Raw genomic sequence first — 26,434 nt, 5'->3', positions numbered from 1 at the left:
CAGAGAGAGTTGACAAGACTAGGTCAATGCTGACCATGAAAGCTCTCCCATTGCCATGCAGGATGCTACTCTTCAGATTCAGCACTTGCACTTGCTGGAGCAGATGGCATGGTGCACTCCAGGGGAGAGAATGGCAAGTGCTGGAGACCCAGACTACTTTAAAATAGATGCACATGCAGTTTTGTTCATCACAGCCCGTTCAAGGCTTCCTTCTTGACTGGTATTGCTGGAAACAATATTAGCTGCCTGGGAAACGTGCCTTGCTGTCTGCTTCTCATACCACAAGAGCACAGAAGACACGTCTTGGTGTGGGGTTCCAGGAATGGCATGCTAACATCAGGCTGTCTGCCGATCACCTGAGGCTACTAGTCTCGGAGACCCAACAGTTGTGATCACATTGGCTGCGCTTGGTACAAGTCTGGTCACTCCCTACACACATGTTTTTCTTGGGGACTTCTTTCACCTACCCCTCTCCTGCTAGGTCTCCAGGCCACAGGATTAAGAGATGAAAAGCAATAGGATGGGGTCAGCCCCTTGCAGTCTGGCATCACCATGCAGTCCCTGGCATCACCATGCTGCCAAAATCAATCACCACCAGCTCTTTTGCTCACCTAGCAGATACCAGGAAGGTGGGCAAATAGAGCATCAACCTGGGCAACTATAGCTGTTTGCTGCAGGGCTGCATTTTGCAATGGGCTTTGGCATGTGAAGTATTTAGTCTTTCCTGTTGAGTGCCTGTTTGCTTTGAGTCTTGAATGGGCAGAAAGACCCCAACATGGAGGAAAATGGGAGGAGCACTCTGGGAAGATTCAATGGGAGCAAGAGATGTAGGCAGGATTGGTATTACTCCCTGGAATAACACTGCCTAAATCCTACTGATTGCAAAAGTCTCATGCAGGATGAACACTTGGGCTTTATGTCATGGCTCAGGGCAGCTTTGCTCTCTGTCAGATCAAACTGCACTGCACACTGCTTTGCACTGTCTGGGCTTTTAGCCCTACACAAAATACTGCTGTTGCTATATTGCCCAAAAGCAGGCACCCAGGGAGCTGCGGCTGCATCCAGAGCATCTTGCTTAATCCCATGAATACCAGTCCCCACAAAAATAGAAGCAACTGCCCTCTCAGAGAGGAGCTTGCTGTATCAAGTTTCTAGTGCTCACAGCAACTAGGATAAATTAGAATTATCTTTGTGGCTGGTGGATTAAATGGTTTCTTTCCTGTAATATTCACTAAATGAGGGTGGTTTTTTTGTCTTTTTGGGACCCAGCGGATTTGGAGTTTCTCCTTACCTTTATGACATATTGTGCCCACTTAACTTTTTGCCTTGATGACATGGAAAGTGTGCTGGAAGCCAAAAATGAAGCATGTTTACCATACATAGTGTGTTGGCAGAGAGAGGCTGGTTCTGCTAATCAAGTAGCCCACATTATTTAAAACAACCTTAAACCTCCAGCAGGCCCTGCAGTTAGCACATCATCTCTAGAGCTCAGCATCTGGGACAATGTTGCCACAGCAAAATCACTGGGATGAGATGGGAAAACAAGCAGAGGAGAGAGCCCTGCAGCCACGGCTCCAACACTGCCTCAATTTTCATATAAGAAGTATTCAAATGGGCTTGCCAAGACTGCTTCGGAGGCGAGTCTCCCACCTTGGGGCAGTTTCCATTTCCAAAATATATTCTTTCTTTCATTTTAGTGCCCGAATTTTAATTAACTTCAAATGAATAAGTGCAGAGGATTTGCCTACATGCTCACTGCTGCCCACTCTAAGTTTATCTTGTCTCGGGTGGCTGTTGGTAAGACGCCCCACCAGCTCTCCCTGGAGAACCTGAAGGAGGTTTTTTAAACCTCCTGTAATTTGGGCTGTCTTTTCAAGCAGGATGCTCAGGAGCTACGGAGGTCCTGATTTTTAAGGTGTGCAAGGTCTTCGCAGAGACTGGCAGTCTCCCAGGAGGTGCCCAAATGCATGGGGAAGCGCTGATGGCCAGTCTCCAGAGCACAGCTGCCTCTCGGGAAGCGGGTAGTGTCCCCATTTTTCCAACAGAGCAGTGCAGGAGTGTCAGGACTGAGCATTTTGTCGTCCTTGGAGGGACTGTGCCACTAAGTCCTGGCACACAAAGCACTGCACTAATTTCCTTCTTTCAGGGTGGCACCCTCTTTCATTCCTTCCAGATCATTCTGCCTACAAGCAGGAGTTGTTTGATAACTGGACACTCAGTCTGTGTGTCCCTTTTTCAAAAGCTTTTAAACCCACAGGTCAACAGCAAACCCTAGATCAACATCAGACCCAAGCATAAAGGTCTCCAATACACCCTGTTCCAGGCAAATCAAGCCCAGTAGGGGCAAGAGACCTCTTGGCAGGACCTCACTTCACCCCTGCACAGCCACAAGGCAATGTGGGGTGCTGGCTCTGCTTTCCATGAGACCACTTGCTTTTCTCCTGCTCTGAGTACCCTTGGGATACACTCTTGTCATGGTGAAGGAAGAGCTTTGCAGGTAACGGTAGGTTTGTGACCTTCAGCGCATGTCTTTCCTGCAAGTGAGTGGATATTGACAGTCCCTTTGGAAAGCCCTAGGGCTGGCTGCGGCAGCACATGTACTGCAAACTCGAGCTCTGGGCAGCCACAGATTGCAGCATCTTGCAGAAATGCATGACCTGGCTACTTTTTTTTTTTTTTTTTTTTTTCTGAGGAACAAAGACATGTGAGCCTTGGGACCATGAGTATTGGGCTCTTGATTCCTAGAAATGGAGCTGCACTGATCCAGCCAAACTTGTTCCTCATGGCCTTATGGCTTTTTGGGAAGTACAAAGGGACAGATGTCACTATCATGAGCACACAGCGCTGCCTGAGCTGCCTGGTAGATGGCGAGGCTGCATTAGATGCTGTCATGTATGAGATGCTGGGTGTGATTGGCACTGCATCCCACATGGCTGGGGGTAGAAGCTCTCCTGAGCAGGCTGTGTGGTATGGAGATACCAGGGTAAAGACAGGGAAGCCCAAAATCTTCAGCATGTGTAAGCTGTTCACGTATCTAACATATTCCAAGATGCAGATTGCCTTATTCATGAGGAAAACACATGTATCTAAGCTGGCATCCACCATCACAGCCCCCATCTCCAATTAAGGCTGTCCCTGGCCCTTTGGGGAGATGATAAAGGCTATAGGAGATAAAACGTAACTGTAACAAGCTCAAGGGCTGTGAAACTTCCTTCCCCATAAGCCACCTACACATATAACCTGCCAGTCTGTTCGGTTTTTCAGAGATAACCCTGAGGTCACACACTCAGCAGCACAGTCTGGCTGAGCCTGCCAGCACCTCCCAGCCTGGCCTAGAGCCCCAAGCCCAGGCGGCCTCGAAGGCAGCACAGTACAGGACCACAGGGCACAGTAAATAACTCCGGCTTATTTAAACAGCCCCAGCCTGGCAGCAGAAGGTAAAACAGCAGGAATAGGAGTTCAGCAGCTCTTGGCCTTGCAGAACTACCACAAAACCAGCCACCAGTTGTTTCCTCAATCACCCTGCTTACCTTCCAAGGGAGAGGCAAAGCAAGATGCTCAGTCTCAGTGTGGACATGTGGGGCTGAGCCCCTCTGGGGGCAGCTGGTGTTGCATAGTCACTGCAGAGCTATGCCAGCCTGGCAGGGCATGGGCACTTTGATTTGGGCTCCCTGCACTATGTTCCAAGGGTCTCTCAGGGGCCATTGAGCACTTGCCAAAGCCTGGCCATGTCCCAGCAGGATGCCAGGGGAAGGTTTCTTCACAGGGGGGAATCTGGCTCCCCTAGCCAACTGGGAGGGACATAGGAGTGTGGCAGCTCCTCTCTCCAGCTGCAGCTCAAGGGCTGGCAGGGCTTGTGTTGACTTTGTGCTCCAGGGCTGCACAGGCACGTGTACAGAGCTCACCAGCCTGTGCAGCAGCTCTTCTCAGAATAAACTCAGGACTTCAGCCCTGAAGCTGGCAGCGCTCACAGCATGCCACCTCCATGTGATCGGCAGCCAGCACAGACCCTACAGATGCCCTCCTGCTGCCCATGCCATGAAGGCAGGGGATGGTCCAAGCCAGGCAGTGAAGTGCTCCACTGGGTCATGTAATATGTGCCACTTACCACAGGGGAACTTCAAGACCCTTTCTCACATCCCCTGTTTCACCACCACAGTCCTGCCATCAGGCAAAGCAGAGAGACTATTGCCATAAGCTCAGCACTGAGCATAGGTATGGTGGTTTAGTCTGAAATTTCCTGATGCTCCATTTCTGGCTTGTGGAGCTTACTCTCTGGCCATGCTCAGGTTCCCACACTTCTGTGGAGACAACAAAACTTTCTACTGCTACTTTCAGCCCTTGTTTCACTTTGCTCTTGAATGCCACTACAGGGTAGAGAAACAGAATGGAAACATAGCGGGCCAGGAGCAGAATGGAGGAGAAGGCTGGGCAACTGTTTCCCAATAACTGCATGAGTTTGGGGAGAGGATTGCTGCCAAAGGATTTTCGTCGTGTTTACATTGCATCTCCACTAGATGTGAAACAGGTACTTTAACTCAATGGACTCTTCGCCAGCCTTTCAACCACTTCTGCAAGAGCTGGGACTCCCATGTTCTTCTTGCATTTGCAAGAAAGGAAATACAGGTTTCCGCTGCCACCCCTCAGGCCTGCCTAGAGGAGAAGCCTGGGTTAGGCTAAACTCTAAGCCAACACGGACCCCATGGAAAGGGCTGCACAGAGGCACTTGCATAAGATGCAGCTGCCTGTGCTTGAGGCAGATCAGTAGCGACCTCCCAGGGAGTCCAGACAGTCAGGGAAGCAGGAACCCCACAGTCCCCAGAGGATGACAGGGAGTCCACAGTGCTTCTTGCTGGAGGCATCTTCTGGAAGACATTTGCTCACCATGTTTGTTTGAAGCCTGGAGTTAAGATTGAACTAATCAGACATTAGCCCTGTGCACCCCAAAGAGCACCCGCCACCAACACAGTGGACTTTGCAACAATATCCATGGAGCACACATCTTTCTTTGCTACAACTGCTCAGCATCAGCATCTGCTCACTTTTTCCTCCAAACTGAGTCCAGGCTGAGACTGAAAGGCATTAAACAATGTCAAAAGTTTGGAGGGAGTTTGAATATCCTTTTCGCATGATGAAAGGGAGAGCAAGGTTAGGACACAGTTTGCTTAAAGGTTAAAAAGTAGTCTCCAAAAAGCTGAAGTCACATGGGCACAGAGGAGCTGGCTGCCACAGTTTTTGGCACTGGATTTATCGAGCATGCTCTTCCTGGATGACAGCCCATGCCTGTCTCTTGCAGTCTTTATCTTATCCAGAAATGAGCATGCTTTACCTCATGCTGGGACCCATAGATCAAGGTATCTCAGAGGACCCAGTAAAAGAGCTCAGGAAAGCTCAGGGGCCTCTTTTGGATGGCCTTCAGTCACTGTGGGACCAGGTCACTGAAACTGGGTCACAATCTCCGCTAATAGCAAAACTCATCCGGCACAGGAAAGGCAAACCTTGAGGGAGTCTCCAGTTACTGCTCCAGTCTTTGGAGCTGAAACCTGACTTTGATCTGCCCCTGAATTTACACCTTGCTCTGACACCAATGTCAGGTGCTTCAGCCCAGACTCCAGGAGATTGCCTGTGGACAGGTTTATGATAAGCACCACCACAGAGTCTTGTGAGACATGGAAACTTATGAAAACTATCTTTTCCCCTCTCCCTGTGATGTTCCCTAAACCAGGCCAGCACAGCAGAAATCCATGGAGCAAATGCCATGGCTGCCTGCACCTCCAAAACCTCACCTAGGGAGGCAAAGGCTGAGGCTGGGAAACTAGAAAGGGCAGCAGGGAGAGCTGTGCCCCATCACAGGGCATGGGACATCCTGGAGGGAGGCCAGGGAGGGCTGTGCAGCTCCTGTGGTCCTACCTTGGTGGCCAAGCTCGGTGACCTCTTGGATGGCATTCTGACAGTGATGCTTTTGCACTTGAAGCACAGGGCACATGGCAAATAATTGGAAGGGCTGCCTGTCACTCTAGAAAGCGATAAGAAATGCAGTCAGCAAGCAGTTGTGCCAGACAAAGCAATCCAGCATGCATGGGTCTGCAGGCAGGGCCACTCCTTATCACCCAGGGGTTTCATGGAAGCCAGCTCAGGCTCTGGGGACTGCCCAGGAGAATGACCCCTCTCTGCTTGCAGCTCGGTGTAGGGCAGGCAAGGAATGGTCTCCACAGTGCCTTTGAGATGTAGCATATCACTTGCCCCATGCGAGTCTCCTTGGGAGTGAAATGTGACACTGAGTGTATGGGGCAGGTGTCACCTCCTTGCATACCAAGCTCCACTGTCCCAGCCCATGTGTCCATATGAGGCATTCTCCAGCTGCCGTTATCACTATTTCAGGACCACTTGAATTCCTGGCTCTTATCAGGCTTTTTCTGGACACGTGAGCCCTTGAGTTCAACTGCCTCTAGGCCACATCTGGGCCCTTCCCAGTCCATCTGCTGAGCCAGCTGCACAGAAGTTGGGGGTGGCAGTGTTGGCATCAAGGGCAGCTTTTGGATTATAAACCTTTATTTTTTTCTCAGAGGATCACTGAAATCCCAGACTCTCAGGCTGCTACTTCTCATGGCCCTGTTTTTTATCAAGCACATACTTGGTTCACCTGCCACACGGCAGGCACCTTTGAGTTTTAGACCAGGGATGCCTACCAGTGCCTTTGCTCCCAGTACAGGGTGGCTGGAGTTATCAGTGCTGCCCAGGTTCTCTAGCACATGGTTGGGGAAGCATCATCACAGGTCCACTACCTATCCCTGCAGGTGATTTCAATCTATTTGCAAACCTCAGGAGCATTTCTACACATTAGCCTTTGGGTAGGGAGGAGGAGCTGGGCAGCCTTGCTCTTTGCTCTGCAGCTTTCCCCCTACCCATAGGATTTTACCTTCTGTGAAGACTGCTACGGAGAAATTCCAATATATCTGTGACATTGAGCAAGATTTTTTATGAGTCCTTCAGCTCAAAAGTGGTCCGCTGCACCCTGTCTGATAGGGAGCTATGGCAGATGTCTAGAGAAGAGCTGGACAAGCCTGTAGTGATTCCCCTCTGGATTACTTTCCCGGCCAGCTCAATTTGCAGATCAAGGATTTCTTGAAAAGGCAGCAGTGTCTTTGTGTGCGACAGTGGCATTTTTTCTTCTGTGAATATGTCTGGTCCCTTTTTGAACTTACATCAGTTTTTAGCATCCACAAGGTCCTGTGACAGGGAGTTGCACGCTTTACGTACACGTCCTTTACGAATAGAAAAAAAATAAGAGTGGTCTGATGCTCGCAGCTGATGGGATCACAGGATCTCTGATAAAATCTTCATTCATGTTTTAAGTCTTAGACCAGAGTAGAGTGGTGAAAAAAAACAGCCAAACTTTAAGATCCCAGCATGAAGGGCAGCTGAGCATGTCATTGGTATCAGCGAAGGCAGGCAGGAATTTTCAGAGGTGCAAGAGTCACATCATGCACTGTGAGCAAAGGTCTGTGAGCCAGATCTCTTGCATACAGCCCCCAGATAGGCTTATTTGCTTTATGCAGAATAAGATACCTCTGTATTAGTAAGAGATGCATGTGTTTACCTTAGATTAGGATAACTTGGCTTTGGCATATTTGATTGCTTCCTATAGATTAGGACAATTTTATATTAGTAATAAATTCATTAAAGGAAGGGGTTTGCTCTGAGACAGTGTAGTGAGCTCATGCTCATCTACTACTTCCTATCTTCAATAGCTTTGACACCTTTACCAAACCATTTTGAGTCATACTTGTTTCCTTTCCTTTTCTTTCTTCCTTTCTTTCCTTTCTCCTCTCTTAGCCACACAATGCTGGTTATCACACTATACTGATATGAGTTCTCCATGTTTTATCTGCCTCTCATCATCCTGTATTTGCTCATTGGATCACATACTCTCAATTTTAAGCACTGGGTTTTTTTTGCCTTGGTGCCCTGAGATGGGTCTGTGAACTCCCATAGACTCCATCAGGGGGGATCAGTAGTCATTGATGCTTTCAAGGGGCAACAGTTTCAAATGGGGAAATACAGCCATGCAGTCATGGACAGCTTTATGTGGAAGGGAGCTCTGGAGGTGTCTGTCCCCTCCTCACTCCTCATGTGAGGGCCACCCTCACAGTCACGTCAGGATATTTGAGTCGACATCCAGGTGAGGCTTGATGGTCCCCAAGGACAGAGATGCCACCACCTCTGTGGGCCATGTACTGCTGCACCATTCTTCTGCAGCCGAGTGGTTTCCACTTGTCCCATCAGAGGTCCCTGTGCTGCAGAAGCACTTGTTGGCTCTTGTCCTTTCACCAGGCACATCTGAGAAGGGTTTGGCTCTGCATTCCCTGTCTACCTCTCAGGCAGTGGAAGATGCACCTGCTGCCCAATCGGCCATCTCTCTGGGTGAAGAAGCCCAGCTTCCCCCATCTCTCCTTACATGCCATATACTCCACACTCTCACCAACTTGGTGGCTGCTGCTGGGCTGCAGCTTGTCACCATTTCTCTCACACCAGGGACCCAGATGGGGCACAGAGTTCCATGTACAGACTCAGCAATGCCCGGCAGTGAGGAATGCAGCCCTGATGATGATTTAAGAGCTCAAACTTTGGAATGATCTGAAAAAGGCAATTAAAGCTGGAGTGCGGCACAATGCCTTTGACGTATCACAACTGCACCATCTGATCATAAGGCAATAACACACCCCGAAGGGAAACTGGGCTGCAAAACAAAGGAAGTCCACTCAGTAAATCGGATGCATGCTCGTGCAGATAAGAAATACTGGGGGTCAGCAGCATTGTGATATGCAGTGGTCAGGCCCGTGACAGACTCTCCACTGCAGCGTCTGTACCAGACAGGGACATTGCCTGCTGCAATGTTGGTGTCAAGCATCCTCCCTGCCCCAAGGCAGCTGCCTCCAACCCTTTATTTAGAGATTTATTGTAAACATGCTATTTAACTTTAGAAATCTCTATGGTCTACTTTGCACTTAAGTCTTAATTTGCAATTTATACTTTATATTTTCTATTACAAATTGTATATTATGGTTATATACAAGCATATTTATTGCTATATAATAGATATTACATATTTCCATATTTATGAGTGTCTAATGAAACATATGCCCACCTCCTCCCCAATTAACCAGGTTACATAACAGCAATGAGACAGGAGTACTGATGAACTTGGCCCCCAGCTGAGGTGAGAGCTGAAGCCGAGCAGCCAAGTACTGACACTTGGAGCCAGCTCTGTGATCGAAACCCCTGGGTAAACCAGGGGACACTGACTGCTATTTATAGCTGCCTTAGCTCATGTTTAAGCAGAGGCTTTAAAAAACTCAGAGGCAGTTTGGGTGCTGGGGGTCACTCCATCCTGCACACGTGGCACATGGTTCCTTGCAGAAGAATGGTGCAAAACCCAAATAGTGCCATTGCACAGACTGGATCAAGCCCTGGCTGTCAGGGAGGCCACAAACAGCTTGGGCTAAGCTGTTATTTAAATAGTACTTGGTTGTTTCCTTTAGTTGAGCTAGAAGCTAATTCTGCCTGCCTTTTGGAAGACCCAGGCGAATCACTTAGCTGAGCAAACCCCACCACAACCACTATTCTAGTGGCTATGGGACCAAGGGCTACAAAGGTAGTCCCAAAACTGTCAGACGGCTGAAATCCAGCACACAGCAGCAACCATCTGAGCTGTATTCAGGCTTGTAAGGGCTCCCACAGAGGATCCAACCAGCAATGACCTTGAGGGAGGGGAAGTCAGAAGACTGGACTTGAAGTAATTTCAAGACTATGTAATCAAAGAGAATCGAGAAAGTTGGCAGGGATTGAGGTGGGTCAGCCCTTCGTGGGGCAGCCAGCCTAGAGATACAGCCCTTCTCTGGGACGTGACAGAACCTTCCTGTCTCTGGGATGTGCTAATAATTATGAGACCGGAAGCGCACTGTGAGTTTCAGGTGATAAGGTTACAGCAACCAGTTGCAGACAACAGTGTATAGTCTTCTCTAGGCTGTTGCTACCTTAGGAGCCTGAATGGCACAGGAAACCTTGTGTTCTGAAGTGACCCTTACATGAATGAAAATAATTAGTGCAGAGAGTTCAGTATTGCCTGCAGTTTTTCAGGATTGCACTGTTAGTTTTGCTGGAATGGTACTGCAGAAAATTGGACTAATGCGGTGGAGGTCGAAGTATTTTTGAAATATTAGGAAGGATTAGGGTTCTAGTATAAGTTGGGGAATGAGCTATTAGAGAGCAGCATAGGAGAAAGGGACCTGGGGGTCCTGGTAGACAGCAGGATGACCATGAGCCAGCACTGTGCCCTTGTGGCCAGGAAGGCCAATGGCATCCTGAGGTGTATTGGAAGGGGGGTGGTTAGTAGGTCGAGAGAGGTTCTCCTTCCCCTCTACTCTGCCCTGGTGAGACCACATCTGGAATATTGTGTCCACTTCTGGGCCCCTCAGTTCCAGAAGGACAGGGAACTGCTGGAGAGAGTCCAGCGCAGGGCAATGAAGATGATTAAGGGAGTGGAGCACCTCCCTTATGAGGAAAGGCTGAGGGAGCTGGGTCTCTTTAGCTTGGAGGAGACTGAGGAGTGACCTCATTAATGTTTACAGATATATAAAGGGTGAGTGTCAGGAGGATGGAGCCAGGCTCTTCTCAGTGACAACCAATGATAAGACAAGGAGCAATGGGTACAAACTGGAACACAGGAGGTCCCACTTTAATATGAGAAGAAACTTCTTCTCAGTGAGGGTGACAGAACACTGGAACAGGCTGCCCAGGAAGGCTGTGGAGTCTCCTTCTCTGGACAGATTCAAAACCTGCCTGGACACATTCCTGTGTAACCTCATCTAAGTGTTCCTGCTCCAGCAGGGGGATTGGACTAGATGATGTTTAGAGGTCCCTTCCAATCCCTAACATTCTGTGATTCTGTAAAAGATGGCATGTCAGTAGAAACCGAGTGGCATTTGGCTTTCAGAAAAACAGCCAAGTTATCATTGCACTTCCGGAGGTGAACAAAGATCAATACTTTAGGCAGCTCAAAATCTGTGGGACCAGGTTTCTTTTTTCTCTGCAACTGAAAAGCTCAGCAATAGATGATGTTCTGCTTTTTGAGCTTATTTGAGCATAGGCCATAACACTGAACTCTTCCATCTTTCCATACAGACAGATTCTTAACACTAGCAAACACATAACTATGCAGGATTTTGTCCATGTAGGTAGACCCATACATGCGTGTCCATGTATATCTGAGTCACACTGATGCTCATGTCATTGACTTCTTGCACAAGACATGAAAAAGCAATATTGCATTCACTTCCTTTCTCAAAAAACAGTCATTTGAAATATAACAGTCACCTGATGTTCAGCTGCTATGCCCTATTGCACCTCTTCCAGTTTTGTCCCTCTATCAGGAACAGATAAGTCAGCAAATCCAATGACCAGCCTACTTGTGATGACTTTCAGAACCATCACAATTATTTCAACTTGCTGATTTTTCTATAGCCCCTGGCTATCGCTGCTTTTTTTTGCAGCTTTGCTGGTGCCATCTGGTTCAGATTACTATAGGCTAGTCTCCTGTCTTACAAAGCCAAAGACCTTCTCCTTTCCCCACCTGTTGTGTCTGTGCCACCTTGATCTGCCTTCCAGCGCTTTAACTTCTGCTCAGGAACAGTGGTATCTAGGGAAGCCTAATGGACACTGAGCAGTCTGTTTTAGTTTTGGGAGGGGGTTGCATTTTCTTTACATTGATTTTCAGCCACTGCAGGATCCTAGTGGCTGCTGCTCAAGGCTGGCAGCATCCTCCTCTTCCACGTGCCATCCCACGCAGATGGAAACCAGGCAGGTCGGTAATAGGAGACCAGCAAAAACTAGAGGAGGAGGGATGAAGAAGACAGACAAAAATGCTCGCAGGCTCCACGGGCTGGGGACACGCGCTGTTCCCAGCTGTCAGCACTGGAACCCTGCTTAACGTATGGTCTCACAGCCCAACATGCTCCTCTCCAACCTGAGCCAGTGGTAGGCTTCCTATGAATAACCAGCCTGCTTTCCAGGTCCCGTCAGAGGTATTCCCGACCTGTGTGTGTGTCCTGTTTGCCCGCACATTTCTTAAATTCTGCTTCATCCAATCCAAAATTAGACGTCCTTGCTGTGGTGCAAAGATGCTGTGCATGACTGATTCTTGCTAGTGCAATGAGATGAGCTAGATCTGGTGAGATCAGGCAGGGAGAGCAGGATCCTCAGCACTCAGGAGACAAGGCAATGCCAAGCTACCTGCAGACAGTGGAGGTATTTGTACGCACCCAACCTGGGATCTCAAGTGACCTACTTAGCTGCATTTAATGTGCAACTTCAGAAGTACAAGAACCCCAGAGAGGGATAATATTTTCTAGTAGTCAGTTTCTGCAAGAAGGAAACTTCAGGCTTCTGGATAATTGGGCAAATTCTTGAATATCACCAGTTTTTTTGTCCTGGGATTAAATTAAAACATCCAAATAAAAATCTAGGCTACACTTGAAAAATGTTTTCAAATAATGCAAAGGCTGATGATGGGAGTAGCCCCAGCTGACCTCCTTCCCCGGCACCCTCCACTCAGCTCTTGCCTTTACTGTTGACATTGCCTTTGGTACTTGCTTGAGATGCCATTTAAAAGCCAGGCATCTTGTTCCTGCTTATTTTTGGATTCCCTCTATAGTGAGTGCACAGAGATAGGCAAGTCTGTAAAGCAACAGATCCCATCTTTCATTGACACTAATCTCAGAATGAGACAAAATGCTTCATGGAGGGACTGACCCTTCTCTGCTGCAGCAGAGAGAGCCTGGATACCGAGAGAGGCTCAGCTGAAAACCATGAACCCCTGAAAGGAGTTTAGGACTGTATTTATTTTCAAGAACTACATGCACTCCTCAGTCTGGCCTTTTTCTCTCAGCCTTCATCAGCATACAAGTAACTCTCAGGCAAAGCACAGTCTCTCATGCAAAGATAAGGCCCCTGAGTCCCCAGGCCTAGACACATGCAAGTTCCCAAGTCATCAGCCCCACCAAATAAAGTTTGCAGCGTTTGTAGGGCACCCAAGTTCAAATACATGTTGCTTCACTATGACTTGCGCATCTAGGGCAGATCCAAGTCCAGCCAGTTGGACACTTGTATGGTGTAAACAAGGCGAGCTGTCAGTACAGCTGGACTGATGCACTGCCTGAGAGGAGCTGAGCATCCCTCCGTCCCTGTGATCACATCAGCGTATTGACGGAAACAGCCCCGATTCCTTTTCATGCTGTTGCCACTCCAGCCCACCTCTTGCTCTCCATCTCCCGCAAGAGCACATGGGCAATTTAGAGGATTTGAGGTTCTAGGCCAAGCTGTGTCCTTATATCCTTATACTCCTTTTTCCCTTCATGTAGAAGGGGATGTACTGCTTAAAGATTTTTTTTTTTATTATTCTTTTTTTTTTTTTTTTTACATGTATGTGCACAACTAGGTACTCTTGGATTCAAGCAAACAGAAAGGATGGAAAGCCACTATGTTTCTCTGCATCAACTGAAGCATACCAAAGAAAAGTTTCTTTGGTAAAGCCAGACACCTCCACAGTGCATGTTCACTAGGGAAAGTGATGCTCTCAGGAAAAAAAAAAAAAAAGATGGGTACACAGTTATTGCACTGCTTTGTGCAGTCTTGGGGCAGAGAACCAACCTCCTTTCTTTTGCTGTGTTTTTTCCAGGACTTAACTGATGGTAATGAAATCTGTAGACTGCATGAAGGCAAGGTCTTAGAGCAGCTCTCTGAAGAGAACATCATAGATGTTTTGAAACCAGGAGGTACCCTTCTCTTCTTCGAGGGACTTGCCCACTCTTGGGTCTAAATCTCTGAAGGAGAGGTGACTTTAACCTGGTACCCTGCATAGAGTGTCTCACCTTAACACCATGTTGTATGCCTGGCCAAGGGCTTAGCTCTTTGTTGTTCCTGCCTGTCTGTCTTTTGTCAGTCTACTGCCATTTTGTCTCCTTTTGCTGCCCTTTGTGCTCTTCCTTCACTGGAAGCCCATTCCCTTTTTCTCTCTGGGTAGCAACTTTCAGGCAGCGGTAGTAACTTACTTGCATTCACTCCCTCATCCATAACCTCCCCTTTTTTGCAAGGATTTTCATGGTCTCTCTTGCTGGGCATTTTTATTATTATGAACCATAGTTTTATACCACCCAGTCTTTTCCTGCAACACACAGTACCAGGCCAGGCTTTGCACCTGGCCCTACATGATATTGTCTGTGCATGCTGGGCTGGAAGGGAAGGTGCCATGGTCTTCAGCAATGTTCCTCAGGGTGCTTGACCATGAGCGCACATGAGATGCAAAGGCAGCCATGCCAAGTTAAATCTCCTACCTTGGGCCTGCAGCCAATGGACTCCTCATTTCTGGAGAACACCGGGAGAAGCAGTGGGGACTCTGCCTCAGAGCACAGCTCCCCAAAGCGCAGTCAAGAGCCTCAACTGAGACTGGGACTTCCTCTGATTTTGGGGTACATTAAATGCCCTCTGTTTAACTTCCTGGGATGGCCACAGGAGGTTGAGACCTATGGAAATAAAAGAGGGGAATCCCATCATCCGATAGGGCTTCTCAAGTCTTTTCTTTAGTGGAGCTGTGTTTGCTGTGACCCTACAGCAGCCGGACGGGGGCCTGGGACTACAAGGAGCTCCCAAGTAACACACATCAGACCTCAGCACACAATTGCAGCTAAGACCAAGTTGGCTGGTGAACCATAGAGCAAGAAAAGCCTTGTTTCTTACAGATTTCTGTCATGCTGCCCCTTTCTTACACTTTCCTTATCCCAGCTTTCTCCACCGCTCCAAGACCAGCCCCATGACATGTGTGATAGCTGGCCAAGGGGCCCTCAGTGCTGGGTGGCCAGCTGCTGCAGACATCAACTGGCTGATGGGCCATCGCAGCCAAGTCCCCTTCCACCTTTGCTCGGCGGGGATGCTCACTGGGTCTCTCCCCATCCGCTGTTGATTTTCACAAAACTTAAAAGGGGTCTGTAAGCTTCCCACCCCCTTTCAAGTGTGGCTGAGACCCAACAGTACATCAAGAAGGGATGAGGGAGGACTGATGGCCAGACAGACACTCAGCTCAGCCACGAATACATCCTTTCTGGAGGACGGCACATCATGCTGCTGACTGCCACCACTGCTGGGGCACTGCACTGGCTTGGCTGCCTCTCCCGCTATGCCCCAGCACTGCCCAAAATAGCCTCTTCTGTTTCAGCCAGGCTTTCCTCCCTGACCATGTGCCCTCAGTGACAAAAATTACTCCAAAATTAGTTTCTCCCCTCACATCTTGATATGACGCAACATCTGATTAAAATTACTTCAGAGTTACCCTCGCAGCCTTGTCACAGGCAGGTGGACTTTTAACAAAACCCCCTCCTCTGCTTGGTGCAAATACCGTGGGCTGGCCCAAAGGCAGCAGCAGCAGTTTCTCAGTGCTGCTGATTAGGAAATTACTGGCAAGCACCAACATTGCAACAGCATCAGCCACATCACCACAGAGGGCAGGCTCTGCAGGCTGCTGCATCGAGCACAAGGTACATGGCACCTTCACTACTTCACTGAGGACTTCCAGCAGCCATGGATGGAGATGTCCCCACAAACCACGCCACTGAGAACTCCCACTGTGGAGGCACAGAGGGCTGGAGGCCCCATGCCCAGCAGCAGTGATGGAGGATGGCAGCTGGGGTGGTGGGGAGAAGAAGGTAGCAGGAAGGTGCCGCTGACTTGGGAGAGGGCACGAGGTGTGGGATGGGGTGCCCCATGGCAGCAGCCCCAGTGCGGATCCCTGGGCAGCACTCTTACATCAGCCACTCCACTGGTTTGCAACACTCGCCCTTGAGCCTTGGCCCTGCAGCTTGCTGCGGTGTGGACACGTTGCACAACACCCCTGGCCCTGCTCCCCTTCCCTGCCGGGGCTGCCTCGCAGCCAGCTGCTGGGAGGCTGAGCAGCAGCCTGCTGGTTGCTGGCAGAGAGGAGAAGATGCTCTGTCCCCCCCTGCCTCTAGCAGGGCACCAGAGGAGGTGGCAGGACCAGGAATGGTCCCCAAGGACCTACTCAAGCCTGCTGGTAAAGGTGGCTCTTGAGGGACAGTGCTGGGGGAAGGTGGCCTGCCCCACAGGAGGGATGAAGAAGCTCCGCCTCTGCTACTTCATCAAGACAGTGGGGCTACACCCCAGGGGTGCGGGAGCCACCACGTCCTGTCCCAAGGGGGGCATGGGGTAAATCCTCCAGACGAACCAGGAACAAACCCCAGGTAAGACGTGATGGGAAAGTGGGACACTCCTCCCAGAGCTGTCTGTTATGGGCGGGACTGGTTCTGCAATGCTTTCCCGAAGAGAAACACCCCCAGAAACTCTTCCCCATGGCAGGCAGCAAGCCCTTCCTCATCCCTCAGAAAGGTGGGAGGGGTAGAAAGCTGTGGGGAAGTCACAAAGACCACTATATGCAAGGGCCTAGCACAGAGCTAAATATAGCCACTATATCAGCTCTCCAAAGATAACAGCCTGTGTCCACAGCCCGCCACAACACCCTGCCCCGGCTTCTACCTACCTTTGCTTTGGGGGCAAACAGCAAGGAGCAGTTGTGAAACAACTGGCTCCGCTCATGGCAAACAGGGCTTGTATCACGTGGCACAAACGCACCCTAAGCCACCTCACATGCATTCCTTTCCTGGCTATGGGGCTGCCTGGCCAAAAACCCACACAGCTCAGAGGCAAACCAACACCTCTGTGGTGCTCGGCAGCCAGCAATGCGCAGGAGAAACCTGTGACAGAGCAAAGCAACAAGTGCAAATCAGGTCGAGGCTTCCTGCGTTTTGGGCTCATCCTGTTAAACTCACTGCTTCCACCTGAATATCTCTGGTGCCCCAAGACCAGTCATGCTGAGCCAGGCTGTGATGGCCCTGCCTGGAGGAGGCAGCAGTGGAGAGGGCCTGAGGGCTCTGCCACCTTATTGGGTCTCTGCCTGTTGCTCCCAGGCACATGTAAACTTGCCCCCCCTCATCCTTTCTGTAAACTCCATCACTAAGCAGCATGTGCTGAAAATCCACTGGACCCTCAACACATAAAATATTACTGTGAGCCTGCAAAAACTCCTGCAGCAGGTACATCTTTCAGCTCTCTCTCCCCAACTTTAAATCTTATCACTGCTTTTGTCTAAGAGGGGTTTATAAAACAAAAAAGAATGTGTTTCCCCCCCGCCCCCCCAACAAAACCCTTTTGCCTCACAGAGCAGTAAGTTTATGAAATAGCAGCTTCCAGCAAGAAGTCTCTGGCTTTAACAATAGCAGTGTGTGTTTCCACAAGTTAATTGAAAACAAATGTTGACACTTCAATCCCGCTTTTATGCTCTATAAGAGATGCGACACAGAGCAGCATTGCTCACAGCTGTGCTGTTAGAGGCCAGATGTGGCACAAAAAAAAAGCCAAATACTACTATCCCCACTGTTGCCATGGGGAAAAGGTAGATGCACCACCCCACCCCACCTCACAGCAGGATTTACAGCCTCTGCTGCTTGCCCATAGAGGTGGTAATTGTCCCCAAAGCCACTTCCCCGCTAGGGCGGCCAGCTCCATGCACATCTTTTGCATGGCTGAGGACATGGAGCTTTGTGCTGAAGTGGGCTCAGGAGCAGCTTGGGACAGAGACAGGAGCTGGCAGCAGGAGGGTGGCTGGGAAAGACCTCTTAGCCCAGCTGGCCCCACAAAGCAGTGGGGGTCTGTGCCAGAGCATCAACTCACCTGACAGATGTTTTTCAGCATGTTAGAAACACCTTCGCAGCTGTACCTAGAAGGAGACTCCCCTGGGATGGGTCCCTGTGCCAGTAGCACTCTGCAGATGTTTTTTCCTACCATAAACCACCTCTCTGTGAAAGTAATTTTTTCTACTCCACACCATAAGTATTGTCTGGAAAGAAGATTCTGGAGTATCCCCTGGAGATTAATACCCAGTGCCAGCACTGCAGCCTGGAGCTGTAGTCACAAGATGTGGAGGTGTGTAACCCTTCTCCCCACACAGACCTGAGCATCCAAACACCCAGGGCCAGCCCAGCTGAGAAGATCAGTACCCCCAAAAGGTTTTCCTGCCTCAAGAACACATTCCTGTAGGTTTAGAATCATAGACTCATAGAATAGTTTGGGTTGGAAGGAACCTTTGAAGGCCTTTGAAGGTTGGAACCTGCAGCTCCAACCTCCTGCCGTGAGCTGGAACATCAACTAGATCAGGTTGCTCAGAGCCCCGTCCAGCCTGGCCTTGAATGTCTCCAGGGATGGGGCATCCACCACCTCTCTAGGCCACCTGTGCCAGTGTTTTACCACACTCATTGTAAATAATTTCTTCCCCATGTCTAGCCTGAATCTCCCCTCTTTTAGTTTAAAACCATCACCCCTTGTACTGTCATAACATGCCCTGCTAAAAAGTCTGTCCCTCTCCTCCTTATAGGCTTCTTTTAAGTATTGAAAGGCCACAATAAGGTCTCCAGGGAACAACCTCAACTCTCTCGGCCTGTCCTCATGGAAGAGGTGTTCCAGCCTCCGGCCTCCTCTGGACCCTCTCCAGGCGTTTAGCCCTTATCTATTTATTTGCGACGTCCACCAAGCCCCACCCTGCCGTCCCGGGCGGGCAGGGACGGCAGGGTGGCACAGGAGCCACGTGTGGCCGCAGGACAGAAAGGGGCCGGGAGCATCCGAGGCCCGACACGGCGCTCGTACCTGCCGCCAGAGCAGCTATCCCTGCCCGGGGAAGGGCGAAGGGTCTCCCCTTCCCCAGCTCCTCCCGAGCCGCCGGCCATGGGCATCACGCCCACCCGCCGCCCCGACACGGGCACCCCGGCAGCGGCCCCCGGCCTTCGCGTGCCGGGCGCCCGGCGGCCTATTGGCCCCCCGCCGCGCTAGGAGCGCGCTGATTGGCTGGGGCGCGGGCCGGCCGTGCGGGCGGGGCGGGCGGGCGGCCTTAAGGCACTGGGCCGGGCGCTGCCCGGGTGGCGGCGGCGGCGGGTTTAGGGGGGTGTCGGGACCGGCCTCATGCACTGCACCAGGTATGGTTCCCCTGGGATCCCCGCCCTCTTTCCATCCGCTGCCGCTCGCGTCCTGCCCTGCTGTCGCTTGGCTTTCCGGGCTCATGCTGTGTCCCCCGGTGCGTGATCGCGGTACCTGTGCTCCCCGCTGCGGTGCTGCTGGCGGGGGTGGTGGATCCTCCAGGCTTGGCTCCTGCAGCTCCCCGGCTGAGCCGGGAGCGATAGCCCTGGCCGGCGGGGCTGCCCCTCCTCTGGGCTCTGTTCTGCTGCCTCCCCCCCGATCAGCTGGGGTGTCCCGGAGCCCCGGTGGGGCTGGGTGGCGGGTCCCGGCTCGGGTTTGCACCGCTGCTTTTGCTTGCAAAGCGGGGAGCAGAAGGGACGACCTGTGGCAGGGCCAACACATCGCCCGGACCTCAGATAAATGCCTATAGGATCTGGGCTGTTCCCTTGGAACAGCTCGGCATTTCCTGAACCAGAGAGGAGAAGAGGGCAGAAAAGCTGAGTGCTGGTTCATCCAGCAGTGTGGCACATCTAAAAACTTCTGGTTTAGCAGCTGCTGCACATCAAGCCCTCTGCAAGAGGGTTACCTGTTTACAAACAGTATTGGGAGCAGAATGGAGCCAGTTAAGAGGTTTCTATAAATGTGGGTGTGATTGCTTTCTTCTGACCTGCTTCTCCTTTCTAGAAATAAAGGAGGGAAGAGTCAGCAGTGACATCTTCTTCTGGAGAGGGTAAAACTGTGAGATGTCCAGAGGCAGAATCTTATCTGTCTTCTTCCTTTTGAGAAGAGGAGTTTGCCACAGTCCCTGCATAGGGCTGCCTGCCTTGTGCTGCTTGCTTCTTAGAGCTCCCTTTCCTGTGTGAGCTCTCAAAACTATTCCCTGTTTCCACCTTCAAAGCACTTGAAGTTCAAGACAGCCAACGCTAGCCCAGAAAGGGAAACCCTCATCTATGACTGAGTTGGGCATCAGCAGGCTCTCCAGAGCAGAAAGAGATGTCTGGGGTATCAAGTGAGCCAAAAAAGTTTGCAAAAGCATGCAGCTCAGCCTAATAGTAGGTTTGAAAAGCTCTTACTGTATTTCTTAGCTTGGAAAAATGCTCCAAGTAATGCAAATCAGGCTGGATATTTCATGCCTCTTCATTCTGAAAATGGTGAATAACCAAGGCTTGCTTTAGAAACCTGAGTTCTCAGCACTTATGGGAATTTAGCTGAATAAATTTCCCTGGGAAAAGATGCAATGCGGATGAAACTGGCCCCAGTAAGAGAGAAGTATTGGCGGCTGCATTAATTTAAAGGAAGCACTGGCATATATAAGGTGTTTGTTAATAAAAACTTGGCAAAACCAGGTAGAGATGAGCAGAATGGTGTTAGCAGACAAGTGGATCTGCCGTCTGTCTTATATGGCTGCCCTTGAGCTGGAAGGAGGCTGAAGGAGGCAATGCAGAAGGAGTTAGGTGGTGGGTGTGTTGGGAAACAAACCTTGGTACATGTACAGATAAACAGATGCCCTTGCTGAATGGACGCTGTGAAAGCCTGCTCAGAGCTGCTCTGTTGGTGTTGCAGGGTGGGGAGTTAAAGCACTGAATCAGAGAGCGTAGCTCTCGCTTTTTTTGGCACGGGGGGCAGTGATCAAGTACTAGAGCTGGCTGTCCGTGGTTTTGGCAGCCGGAGCTCTGCTGCATCACGTGGCCACTGCTACCGCTGCTGGCTCGCCTTGCTCTGCGTCGTGGGAGCAGCTCTGGAGCCTGGTCTGCAGCCAAAAGGGATTCTGATTAAGGGAATACTCTGTTTAAGGTCAGCTGCAGCACAGTTGACTTAAGGGGGATGTGTGTGATAAATCTGTCCAGTGGTTTATCCAGAGGCAAGCCAAAGAAATTCTGCCAAAAGCATCCAGGCAAATCTCAGTGTAAAAGCAGGAGCGGTAGGTACAGTGTTCTGGGAGCTGCTCTGCTGCAGAGGTAACTCCAGGGCTGTGTCTGGCAAGGTGCTGGTGAGTGGGTGCACAGAGAGTGGGTGCACAGAGAGGGACAGCGCTGCATCCCTGGAGGAATGGGCTGGATGCTGGAGGAGGAGATGCTGTGGTGGACGGGCACATGGCCTGTGTCTTCCAGGAGAAGGGCTTGTTTCCAAAGGCTTGGTCAACATTAAGTTAGGTGAGTGGTGTCTGGCAGAGCCCTGTGGCTGTACAGGTGTTTCCCAGGGGCTCCGGGCAAGTGCTGTGAAGGCTTGAGTTGTGAGTTCTGCGCTGGAGGTGAAACCTGCTGGGCCATCTGAGCTGATATCTCTTTTAAAGTGCAGCAGAGGGAAGAAAGTGGCTCCTCTGTAGGCATGGAGCCGTGTCAGCTGAGTGTACCCTCCTGCTCTATCAGACTTGCTATCCTTACAATACCACTTGCAGGCATTTTAGATAGAACAGGGAGACAAAGTAGGTAGCTAAACCAGTGGGTGCTTTTTAGCCTATAAAAATATCAGACACTTGAGGTTTTATGAAAGGTGACGTCAGTTGCCTACAGCAGCTTGTGACAAACCGAGGTCCTGCTCCTGCAAAAACATCCAGTGCCCTGAAGAGAGTCTCTCCTGGAGGGAGGAGAGCTCAGCAGAAATACTGCTTTATATTGCATTGGAACTGGATAATCTCTAGATTTTGTGGACATCAGCAGGACTGAGCCATGGTTTTTGCTTTGGGTTAGAAATGTTTTGGAGCCTGCTATTGCTAGCCTAGTAGGACAGTGCTTGTGTGTCTTCAAATGGTGACTTTGTCCCTGTAGCAATTGGAAGAGATGCACTTTTCTTGGAAGAGAAGGCACTCTGCTGTAGCACGTTTCTTATTGCGTCTGTAAATCACACCATGCAAGTACCTGCCTTTAATTAAGCTTGAGGGACTTGTGGAGTTGGTGGAAGAAAGTTTCTTTGAGATGACGGGGGTGAAGTGGTGTAGCATTTGTCTGGCAAAAGTCATATTAAAATGCTTTTTTAACAACAACTGACCCTTCTTCTTATCTTCCAGAGTATTAGACTATTTTCCTCACAAACAAGCAATGGCTGTGGATGTAGCAATGCAGCTATACCTATGCTCTTCACCCTTGCGAAGAGAGAAGTGTACCTGCAAAATTGCTCCGACGCCAAGCAAGCCATTGCGGCCCTGCATCCAGCTGAGCAGCAAGACTCTGCTGAATGGACCAGAAGCAGCAGCAAACTCCTTTGCACACAACAAAGTGAAGAAAAGGGTGTCGTTTGCAGATAGCAGAGGCTTCGCTCTGACGATGGTGAAGGTGTTCTCTGAGTTTGACGATCCACTAGATATTCCTTTCAACATCACTGAGCTGATAGACAACATTGTGGGCCTGACAACCGTGGAGAGGGACAGCTTTGTCCTGGACTTTGTTCAGCCTTCTGTGGACTACCTGGACTTCAGAAACCGCCTCCAGGTAGACTGTGTTTGCCTTGAAAACTGTATGCTAAAGGAGCGCTCCGTTGTGGGAACAGTGAAGGTGAAGAACCTCGCTTTTGAAAAGACTGTGAAGATCAGGATGACATTTGACACCTGGAAAAACTTTGTAGATTACCCGTGCCAGTATGTCAAGGATACGTACGGAGGGTCAGATCGGGACACGTTTTCCTTTGACATCAGCTTGCCGGAGGGAATTAAATCCCATGAACGAGTAGAGTTTGCCATCTCCTTTGAGTGCAATGGGAAGGTGTACTGGGATAGCAACAGGGGCACAAATTACAGGATCATACGGTCAGAACTGAAGTCTGCCCAGCAAGCTGCCCGCCCGCCCCGGGGCCCTGACTTCGGTAGCGCCTTTGACCAGTTTGGGAGCCCTCGGTGCTCCTACGGCCTCTTTGCCGAGTGGCCCAGCTATTCAGGCTATGAGAAACTGGGGCCTTACTATTGACTCAACGACAAAGTTCTGATTGACTGACTGTTGCTGGCATGTCAGCGGGCCTGGGAGCTGGTCTGAATGTGAGGTGTACAGAAAGGTGGAAGAAGTACAGCTCCATGTAGCTCTGCGTGAGCCTCCCAGCAAAACCAGATGTGCAGTACTCTGCTGGCAGTGGGCTTTTAGTCAGAGAAGCATCTCTGGCATAAAGGGCTGCCTTCCCTGCCTCAGCTGGATAACTGGCTCTCCAGATGCTCAAAGGACCAGGGGCCGTTGCTCTTATGTCCCTTCAGTGCTGCTACTCCTTCGTCTTCTATAAAGCTGCTAGTCTCCAGGGAAACACTACAGTCTGAGCTACATAGTGGTGACTGGTTTGTATTGCTTGTCTAGTGTTAAAAGGCTTTTTCAAAATACGTTCTAGAATGACTTTTTTTTTAGTGAGCTGTACTTCAGCTGCAGGGTTCACCTTGCAAAGCTGGCCTGTGCCTGTTGGGAAATGGAGTGGCTGGCTTGCACAGAACTGAGTCCTGTTCTTGCACATGTCCTCGTGTGAGGTCTTTCCTACAGGAGGCAGAAATCATGTTTTGAAGTGAAAATGCAACTGTGATGACGGGAAATGTGGCCCTACAGCCTGCCATATTAGGAGACGTATGTGCCTGTGGGAGAGGATCTGATATGCTTAGTCACCAGTTGTTTTATCAGCTGATCTTGAAAAACTTTCATTGTATTCTTGGTGTTACCAGAAATAGAGATTAGCTGTAGCTGTCTGGTGCTTGTAACAGCTGTGGGTTGACAGCCTTTACTGCCTTCTTCAAAACCTGTTTCTTTAATCACAAGTGACCGATGATGCTTTTTCCACTTGATGGACATCCAAAGTCAGCTGTTGGCAATGCTGGGACCTGAAAATGCAGTTCTTCCTCCTGTGGACTGTAAAACAGGGTTTTGCCCAGCTGGGGCCTGAATCCTGTGCAGAAGACTGTGCTCAAGTGTTACAGGAGCTAAACACAAATGGACCATATGGCTACTCTATGCTGTGTCCTGTTACAAGAGGGTGACTGTTCTATACCTACTCTGGTGGAAGTGCCTTGAGGGAGAAGGGTGTGGTACATGTGATCCCAGCACTGCTTTGGGATAAACAGGCTTTGGAAATGGCATTTCTTTTAAAAAAGATCTCCTAATGCTTTGTTACTCTGTGCCATGGACTGCTTGGCAGCTAATGGCTTGGCATTGCTCGCACATGGGAATGCTGTGGCTATACTGGGTGAACATAAACATGCTTGGCTTCCCTCACTGTTGTAGCAGTAGCTGCCATTTCAACCTGTAAATGCTCAAACTTTGCACCTCTGTGTCCATAAGAAGTGGCTCATGCCACCTGTGCAAAGAACTAGCCATGAGGAGTGTGAGATGGGGGGGTTATCCCGACAACACCCCTGGATGTGAAACAAATCACTCATGTGAGACATCCCTGTCTTCAGAGGTGGCTTGTCTTCTGGGCCTGCGCTCAGGTGAGGTGGCCAGCTTGTACAGTGCCCAACAGCCTCACAAAGCTGCTTGCATGCTAGTTGAACAGAACACATTAATCCCTCAGTTCAAAGAGAGAGTGCCGAATAGTTTGTATAAGTAGAGATCAAGGGAATCTTACTTTTTCTAGTGCGTGAGCTTTATATAATTTTTTGTGTGTCTATAATAGCCTATGGATGGGTTGGAGAGAAGCAATGGGCTAGACTACTTAACTTTTTAAACCTAGCTTTTTAATTCTGGAGACTACTGTATAAAATACTTAGAAGCTGTTTTACCCTAATCTAGAAGGGGTACTATGATCACTGTTGGATGCTGAGAGGGACAAGAAGAGCTTGCACAATTAATAGCTAGCCTTCAACTGCTGCTTTTTCAAAACCTGGCATCAATGTTGTCACTGTGCTTGATCATTTAGTCCAGGTGATAAATCTACTTTCTAGCCCAGAGCTCATCAGGCTTGGTTACTCTGCTCAAGCAGCTTCCCAAGTCAGCCCTAATAACCTGCATCTGGTCTCTCTTGAAGGGACTGTTGCCTAGCTTGGCTTGAACCTGGTTTTAAACTTAAAGCAAGTCTGAGTGATGTTGATTTTTTTTTTTTTTTTTTTTTCTTCTCCTTAGTGTATGGTGTTAATGCTGTAAGACACTGACTGTAGAAAAGTCATGTTCTCCTGGCATCCTCTCATGCCTATGGAGAGCTGTTTTGTAGGCTGAAACAAGGCATGTATGTCTGGGGTGCTGCGGATGGTGGTATCTCCTTATGGGGCCTGTTTGTTTTCAGGATGTGGATGGGATGTGCTTAGAGAGGAACATGGAAGATAAGCTAGAAGAGCAATGCCATAAGTAAAAGCTGGGCTGAGAACTGGCTATTTGACCAATAGCAGTTTAAAAATACTTGTGACCTTTCTCCTTTTTCCTTTTTCCATTGCCAATGTGAACATAGAAGTGAGGGGTTGCTCTCCTCGCTCTATGCCTGGAAGTGCCTTGTGGGGGGTTTTGCTTGTTTGTTTTTAAAAGATATTTTTGTACACAACATTCAAGTGGAAGATGCACTTTATAATTGCTATGTAATGACTCTTTTAAAACTATGGTTCTGTTTTTATCTGATTGTTAAAATAAAGGTGGAGCAAAATGTTGGCTCTGTATGTTGCTGTCTTCTTACTTTAACACCCATGGGGCTGGGGCAGCGATTTGGACATGGGAGCAGCTTCCTGCAAGTGGCCATTAGCAGAGAGGAACAAATGTCTGCAGTGGACTCCGCTGCCTGACGCAGGAAAGAGCTGCCTGTTCCTGCCACCTTCCTGCCAACACCAATGCTTCCAGAGCCTCTGCAGCCAGGGGAAGGAGAAGAGCCAGGCCCTTGTCTCCCTTCCTCCACTCAGCACTGTGTTCCTGAGCTACTTTTCACTTCCACTGCTTGCAGTGCCAGAAACAGCTTTTTCAGGTTTTTCTGCATTAATTTCAGATCAGTTTCAATCTTTCACCCTACCCTAGCTTGATCTGGGATCAGTGCCTTCTCTCTGTCTGGATACTTGGGTGTGATGGATGTAAGGAGAGAGGTGTTGCACTGGGAGGGTCAGACTCTTTTCTAATACCAGGATCAAGTAAAATTTAGACCCTTCTTGACCTCAAACTAGTTGTTCTGCTGTCATCACAATAAAAAGTACTGGCAGTAAACTTTTCCTTTGCAGAAAAGGAACAGCTCTGGTGTAAATGCCAGACAGGGCTAGTTTCAGGATTTGACCTGGCTTTGACCACAAAGACAGGGTCTTGGTTATGCCCTGAAGATGTTGCATTTTGAACAAGTGACTCTCCTGAGTTGGGTGGCTTTTACTGCTGCAGATAAGAAGGAAAGCTGAGGGGAGGGGGGCACAAAGCACAGTCTTGGTGTGGGCTGGCTGGAGGGGCTGTGAAGGCAGTACTTCCCATCTTGCTGCAAAGCCTTGCAGAGAGTGAGCTTAGCCTTG

At 49.6% G+C, this 26,434-nt stretch overlaps 1 protein-coding gene across 3 annotated transcripts; it reads left to right on the top strand.

Annotated features, from left to right (window-relative positions):
- Positions 1-15,994: 15,994 nt before the first annotated feature.
- On the top strand, positions 15,995-25,612 carry PPP1R3B (protein phosphatase 1 regulatory subunit 3B). 3 transcript variants are annotated; one of them, XM_082050518.1, is made up of 2 exons: positions 15,995-16,307; positions 22,076-25,612. In XM_082050518.1, exon 2 carries the CDS (start codon positions 22,107-22,109, stop codon positions 22,965-22,967), a length of 861 nt encoding a protein of 286 aa, XP_081906644.1. In that variant the 5' UTR covers positions 15,995-16,307; positions 22,076-22,106; the 3' UTR covers positions 22,968-25,612. The 3 variants fall into 3 exon arrangements, with proteins under 3 accessions (XP_081906644.1, XP_081906643.1, XP_081906645.1); XM_082050517.1 differs by lacking the exon at positions 15,995-16,307 and adding an exon at positions 19,043-19,088; XM_082050519.1 differs by lacking the exon at positions 15,995-16,307 and adding an exon at positions 19,719-20,120.
- The last annotated feature ends 822 nt before the right edge of the window (positions 25,613-26,434 follow it).

This window comes from Streptopelia decaocto (genome assembly GCF_964273445.1).
Source record: "Streptopelia decaocto genome assembly, chromosome: 4".
Taxonomy (NCBI): domain Eukaryota; kingdom Metazoa; phylum Chordata; class Aves; order Columbiformes; family Columbidae; genus Streptopelia; species Streptopelia decaocto.
Note: the sequence above shows the minus strand (reverse complement) of the source record. Positions and strands in the feature narration are given on the sequence as shown.